Raw genomic sequence first — 6,469 nt, 5'->3', positions numbered from 1 at the left:
AAAGTGTCAGGTGTGATGTGTGACAAAAGAGTGTCAGCAAGAATGAAAGGAAAGGTGTACAAGACAGTGGTGAGACCAGCAATGTTGTCTGGTTTAGAGACAGTGGCACTGAGAAAAAGACAGGAGGCAGAGCTGGAGGTAGCAGAGCTGAAGATGTTGAGGTTCTCTCTGGGAGTGACGAGGATGGATAGGATCAGGAAAAGGAGAACAGGTTTAACATGGTGTGACATCACAGGAGCTGTAAACTTCAGCCATAAAGCATCTGTCCTACTGACGTGTCCTTTAGTATGACAAAGAAACTGCCAGCTCGAGGCTTCTGTTGCCGATTGGAAATTTGTTCATTTCGTAGACTAAAGCGATTGAGCTGTAATGACCACTCCTAAGCGCTAGATGTCACTCATCTGTAACCAGTTCATGTTTGTGCGTGAGGGAAGAAAACTTGATGTGGACATGTTTGACGAGGTAAATAACTTAACTTTGAAGAGGATGTAACACAAACCAGTGTTAGTTAAAGTAGCTTTAACTTGAGAGCGTTTTATTGACTTTCTGACAATGTTAAGAACGTGCAGATAAAAACACAGACCGTCATACATCTCCTGAAATTGCACGTTCAAAACAAACAGAGCTCACGACTCACAGCTAGCGTGTTTCAGTAGCGGTTACATTATAGTTGTTACAGGGTTTTTTAGTGAGGCTAGAAAACAATGGTTGTTCAGTGACTGCTCATTGACCTACAGGACACAGTGAAGGTTCCGTTTGGGACAAAACATCTGGATGCTGTCTTGTGTGTCCCTAACTCGGGGGAAGATGTTTACACAGCTGTCATACTCACACATGGCGCTGGTGGAGACATGAACTTCAAACATCTGGTTTCTCTGGCACATGCTCTTGCGTCCAATGGCTTCCTTTGTCTTCGTTTCACATGCAAAGGCTTAAACTTGGGTTACAGAGTGAAGGCTTACCATGCTGTGTGGGTAAGCATTTTCATCCAGGCACTGTGACGTTCACTTACATCAGTAAGTTATTTCACATGCGTTTTCTCCCTTAGGACTACTTGACATCACTAAAGAAGTTTACCATAAAACGCGTATATGTTGGAGGTAAGTAGTCACTAGTAATGGCTCATAATGTGTGGAACACATAAAATGCATTAGTGTAACACTCCTTGTGTGGGATTTGTTGTCTCTATTAACACTGAGTGACCTGTCCACAGGGAGGTCCATGGGATGTCGTGCGGCTGCAGCTTTAGCCAGGCAGCTGAGTGAGCAAACAAAGGATGCTGTGCGGGGCATAATCTGCCTCTCTTTCCCTCTGCACCCACCAGGACAGACACATGCCTATCGCCAGCGGAGTGAGGATCTCCAGGCATTACCTGAGCACACCTCTGTGCTGTTTGTGTCAGGCACGGAGGACAACATGTGTGATAGGGTGGGGGTGGCTGGTGCCTCTGAATTCTGGCCTATCTACTTTGATATACACTATGATAATGTGATGTGTTATTGACAAGACCTGCCACAGCAGTGATTTTGCTTTTTGTCTTTCCTTAGGGTCTTTTTGATGGGATGGTAGAAGAACTGAAAGCTCAAGCTGAGGTTTTCTGGCTACAAGGAGGCAGCCATGGACTCACAGTAAAAGGAAGGTCAGAAGATTTTGTGCTGAATGAAGTGAACGAACACGTCATTACCTGGATGAGTAAACAAGAGGACTGATTACCTAATATCATAAAATAGTTTTATTTTATTTGTTAAATAAAGGGTATTTTTTATACAGTGTAGTTGAATGTGTGTGCTTTTATTTTCATGGTTAATTTTACAATGGGGATAATATTGAAAGGCTCAGTGTGTAGCCCAGACAGGACAAACCAAATTGGCTCTAGACAGTGAATGACGTTTGGTTTTCCTCACTCAAACAGGTGGGGGGTGATGGGTGCTCAAAAGGTTGCATTCTGCGATTTCTCCACTAGACACCGACAAATCTTTCACATTTAACACATTATACCTTTATTTTTATTCCTTAAGTATTTGACCAGTGTAGCTATTCATTTGCCTCCAGCCTCAGTAGCATTCATCAGTAATACTATAGTGTTGATATGGCCAAGATCCTGCAGATAGACAGAACACAGCAAAGCTTTCATTAACTAAATACTGACACTATTTGAAACCACGTGTCTAATACGACGTGACGTTGCCGCGTTCTCCAATACCATTGGCTGGCTGACTTCCGCATGGTTGTTTGCAGGGAAGCATGGCCGGAGAACCGTGGAACAGGGTAAACATCCCCTTTCCTAGTGCCGTTTCCAGTGTCCGTATCCATTTCAGCGCAACAACAGGTACGTCTCATTCCTCTGATGTTCAGGAGCTAATATCTTGATATGTGGTGCAGATACCAGCACTAAAGACGTGCATATTACGCTTGCAACCCACGTGGGAGGACATGGGTCCGCCTTGATATATGGGTATGAAAAAATGAAATGGTGATGTTTGGATGTTGTCGCTGTTTTTCAGATGCAAACGTTAAAGCTCTGTTGAGGGAAAATGAGATGGTACTTAAGCTAATCTGCAGTGAGGTTCTTCAGACGGAGATACGAGTTCTGTACGAACTGCTGTACATCCTAAATAACAGCTACAGAGGAAACAAGACCTTCAAGGCCTTACAACAGGTGAGGACACCAGATAAAACCTGCACTGTCTGCCTGGCCATTACCAGAGATATGAATTATTTTTGTTATGGTGATGGCTGCTAGTCGTTTCAGATTTAAACAAAGTTAGGGTTGTGGGAGAACAACAGATATCACTAGTAAAATAAGTCTGCATATTCTCTCTTGGCTGTGTGCTGCATATTTTGTCTCTCACAGGTGGAACAGTGTGTTAACAGGCTGAAGAACATGAAGCTTGAAGTTGTTCTTCAGGAGCTGGCTGACATGTGTCCCAACAGGATTCAAAGGTAAGCAGCATTGATTCAAGGTGGTGTCCTGTTTTTGCCATGTGATTTAAACATGCACACTTAGACCTTCATCCACATCACATCTGTTTGCTGTTGTGGGAAATGAAGGTCAATCAAGGCCGTCTTCAGTTGTTTTTATTTCTGCAGATTCATGCCTGCATAGAATCTGAAAAAAATGAGCAGATGTTTATTAACAGTAATGCGATTGCTGTCTGTGTGTGTCTGTGTGTGTGTGTGTGTGTGTGCGTGTGTGCGTGTGTGTGTGTCTGTGCGTGTGCGTGTGTGTGTGTGTGTGTGTTTTTAGACGAGTGAGCATTAAGACTGCTCAGTGTGATGTTCCCAGTCAGCCCATGCTGGAGTGGCTCAGTCTCAAAGTGCTAGGAGCTGCCAAGCTAATGAGCTGCACACTGAGTCGCTGCAACAAAGCTTTTGTGTATCCTTTCCAAATGTGGTACAGAACATCTGGTCAATTGTTCTAGATCAATCATGTGATTTAAATCTGAAGATCCTTATGTGTTTCCAAATGTAGAATTCTTTGTTTGAATTAAGCTTCACACTCTTGGCCTTCAAGATGTCCCCATGTAGGTTTGTCCTTAACATGTTATTGCTTCAGACTCTCAAAGCAACAGATGAAATGGGAGGAGTTTATCATCTTGAATGTGGTGATAACCAGCATGCTCAGTCGTCTGTGGTGAGCACTTTTCCTCATTGTGACATCTTAAATTACAGCAGTTTGAAATAAGATTTCTATTGGTTTATAAACACCTTCCAAAGTCTATATCTTATCTTTGTGCTGCATCAGGGTCATTTTTCGTGGAGTCCTGGTCAGCCTGTCCACTCTCTACCAGCAGCTCCTAGAATTCCACAAAGAAGTAGCCCATGCCCAGCCCATGCCCTTCCTCACAGACTTCTCCCTGCCAGTAGATTTAGCTCAGTTCTTGGGCACTTCTGCTGTATCTTTACTGCTCAAACAACCAAAGAATGACCACAAGGCAAAGCAGCAGACAAAGAAAAAATCTTCTGTTAAAGTCACAAACCAGGGACAGGCATGGAAGGTTAAAGAAGACCTGGGTGTTGCTATAGAAAGAGGTATGGAGCTTTACTCATTGTTTAGTATTTTGTTTGTATGTATGTATAAGGCAGTAACTTCTGATATAGTTTTATTTCTGGGGATACCAGTCCCAGTGCTACCCCACAATGTTTGTCAGTCAATAGAGAAATTATTGACATCAGTATGAGTAGATACAAAAATGATATAATTAATGATAATAAATGTGTGAAATGTTTTTTTTTTTTAGTCTGATAGTTTGAAGACCTGTAATTGCTGCTAGAATTAAAAGTTATTTATCTTTCAGATATAGTTCTTGATACTGACATGACGCCTTTTCTGAAGGTCTTCAGGAATCTCACAGAGGTATGTAAGCAAACCAGATGAAATATTTATGTATTCTTTTATTATTTACAGAATATTGAATTGCCAAGTGCTGTCAGCTAATCATCATATCTTGACACCCAAGGGCAAAACCCTCCCACAGGAAACTCACAAAGTTGACAAGAAAGAAAAGTTAAAGAAACAAATGAAAGGTGCAGCTACTTTCACAGACATGGCAACCCTTCTTGAAGAAATGATCCTGTGGTGCAAATCAGAAAGGATGGAAAAGGAAAAACGGCTCTTAACCTTTCTGCGTATGAAATGCCAAAAGTTCAAATCCCTAGAGGCATCAGGTTACAAGTAAGAACAATACTACAATAGTTGTTGGGGTGAAACAAATAACCGTGGTATTCTGTGATACAGTTTCCATACTAAATGTGCATTTTTATATAATGTTCTCAGTGTACAGAGGAAGTTACAGACCTTCAGGCAAGAAGTTTGCTGGGCTTTATCTCCTGAAGGATCAGTGCCAAGAACTTGTCGTGCCACCGCTGCAATGAGGAGGAATGCTAACAGGAGGACTCTTTATCAGTCCGTCAGAAGTCGATTTAAGTCTTCCACAGGCAAAACTGGTGTAAAAAAGAAACACCTAAAGAAGTGCCTGAAGAGGAGAGAGTTATCAGTATCTTTATGCACAAAGGATGACCAAAGTAGCAGGAGTATATATGAGGCAACCCCTCAGACAACTGACTGTGATGGCAATGATGACATAGATGATATATTTGCCTTGGCAGGTTTTTAACACTTTGGATTTGGACACATTCAAGGTCTGCATGCAGCTGAGCTTTACCTGCAGAATGACCATCCATTCCTCTTTTTTGAAAAGAGGAATGGAGGAAATTTGGACTAGTACTGTAACATGAGTGCTGAACAGCAGCGGATGATTGGACAGTAATAGAACTGTACTGCTCACAAAATCATTGTTTTACTGACCCCTGCTGGTTGAAAGTGAATGAATGCTGCACCTCTGAACAAAGCATCCCAATGGGGTTGTATACTGACTGTTGGAGCTATTTGTGTTTTATTGTTTAGTCATTTGTTTAGCTTATTTCATTTGTTACAGGAGGGGCTGGTGAATTGGTATAAGTAGGTCAACGTGGGAGGGTCTGACAGGACTGAGGGCACATGGTTTTTTACCAGGGACAGAGAGGATGCAGGCACATTTATTTTCTGTAAGTCTGCTGACCAATGTGTAAGTTTGACAGTCCTAAGTGGCCATTTGATTAAGCTACTTGTTGATAACTTGGTTAAGGACAAATGGCCACTACACTGTAAGGTCATAATTACTAAAAATACAACTTGACAAATGATACAACTTTTTAGCCATATTACTGATCCCAGCTCTGTGATTTGGATGTAGTCAAGGAAACATTCAACTCTTGTTAGGGTACTCATTAATTAATAACTTGTTTTTTAAGCATTTTAAGTGGAGGAACTTACAGATAGAAAATCTGCTGTTGGCTCAGAACATAAAGTTCAATGAATTATTTTGTCATAGCTGTGTCATGACCCTCACTGAAATTTTTGAAGCATGACTACTTCAGAAAATTGGTTTGTCATGTCAATAAAAATGTACATTTGTGTACAGTGTATATATTTATGAACAGTCTTTCATGAATAGTTGTGAGATGAGTAGTTTGATGATTACAATAGACTTAAGATTACATTGTAGGTTAAATTTGAATTGATCCTTTAGACTGAAGCTATAGGTTAGTGGTATAAAACTAATTAAGCTTTAGCTGGCTACAGCACAAACAAGGTGAAATACATTCATGAGCTTTGAAATGCACATCCTGTTCTGCCCTCTTATAACAGCACTATAATAGAATACAATTGCTTATGTACAAGGAACTAAAATCTGTTTTATAAACCATAAAATACTGTTGATAAGCCAATTTTAAGTTGTAGATGTGGTAGATTACTTGTCTGAGAGGAGCTTTTGAGATGGTGTGACACCAATCAGGGAAACTGAGCAGCGTGTGATGTTCCTGGCTCTACCTGATAGAGTTGATAATTAATATGTGATTAGTTCCATACAGTAAGCTAGTCTTTTGAAGATATGAAATCCCTTATACTTGTTAATTGTAATGGCCT

The 6,469-nt window shown here is 41.0% G+C and overlaps 2 protein-coding genes across 3 annotated transcripts; both read left to right on the top strand.

Moving 5' to 3' along the window:
- Positions 1 to 416: 416 nt before the first annotated feature.
- On the top strand, positions 417 to 1,774 carry tex30 (testis expressed 30). Its single transcript, XM_026295741.1, has 5 exons — positions 417 to 462; positions 738 to 974; positions 1,049 to 1,100; positions 1,214 to 1,428; positions 1,548 to 1,774. The coding sequence occupies exons 1-5, from the start codon at positions 451 to 453 to the stop codon at positions 1,707 to 1,709; spliced, it is 678 nt and encodes a 225-aa protein (XP_026151526.1). The 5' UTR covers positions 417 to 450; the 3' UTR covers positions 1,710 to 1,774.
- Positions 1,775 to 2,223: 449 nt separating this feature from the next.
- Positions 2,224 to 5,978, top strand: rmp64 (ribonuclease MRP subunit p64). Of its 2 annotated transcripts, none has more exons than XM_026294609.2 (9): positions 2,224 to 2,329; positions 2,505 to 2,659; positions 2,855 to 2,943; positions 3,248 to 3,376; positions 3,557 to 3,634; positions 3,746 to 4,032; positions 4,299 to 4,357; positions 4,479 to 4,675; positions 4,778 to 5,978. In XM_026294609.2, exons 1-9 carry the CDS (start codon positions 2,245 to 2,247, stop codon positions 5,115 to 5,117), a joined length of 1,419 nt encoding a protein of 472 aa, XP_026150394.1. In that variant the 5' UTR covers positions 2,224 to 2,244; the 3' UTR covers positions 5,118 to 5,978. The 2 variants fall into 2 exon arrangements, with proteins under 2 accessions (XP_026150394.1, XP_026150393.1); XM_026294608.2 differs by having other exon boundaries at positions 4,461 to 4,675; positions 4,778 to 5,975.
- The last annotated feature ends 491 nt before the right edge of the window (positions 5,979 to 6,469 follow it).

Source organism: Mastacembelus armatus, chromosome 21 (assembly GCF_900324485.2).
Source record: "Mastacembelus armatus chromosome 21, fMasArm1.2, whole genome shotgun sequence".
Classification (NCBI taxonomy): domain Eukaryota; kingdom Metazoa; phylum Chordata; class Actinopteri; order Synbranchiformes; family Mastacembelidae; genus Mastacembelus; species Mastacembelus armatus.
This window is presented reverse-complemented; position numbering and strand designations above follow the sequence as displayed.

What these genes read in the sequence shown, in the direction of transcription:
- tex30 (XM_026295741.1), top strand. An exon ending in AGGCTTACCATGCTGTGTGG is followed by an intron (nt 975 to 1,048) that starts GTAAGCATTTTC and finishes TTTCTCCCTTAG; the next exon opens with GACTACTTGACATCACTAAA. An exon ending in AAAACGCGTATATGTTGGAG is followed by an intron (nt 1,101 to 1,213) that starts GTAAGTAGTCAC and finishes ACCTGTCCACAG; the next exon opens with GGAGGTCCATGGGATGTCGT.
- rmp64 (XM_026294608.2), top strand. Translation starts at nt 2,245, where the DNA reads ATGGCCGGAGAACCGTGGAACAGGGTAAACATCCCCTTTCCTAGTGCC. An exon ending in CCTTCAAGGCCTTACAACAG is followed by an intron (nt 2,660 to 2,854) that starts GTGAGGACACCA and finishes TGTCTCTCACAG; the next exon opens with GTGGAACAGTGTGTTAACAG. An exon ending in GGGTGTTGCTATAGAAAGAG is followed by an intron (nt 4,033 to 4,298) that starts GTATGGAGCTTT and finishes TTTATCTTTCAG; the next exon opens with ATATAGTTCTTGATACTGAC.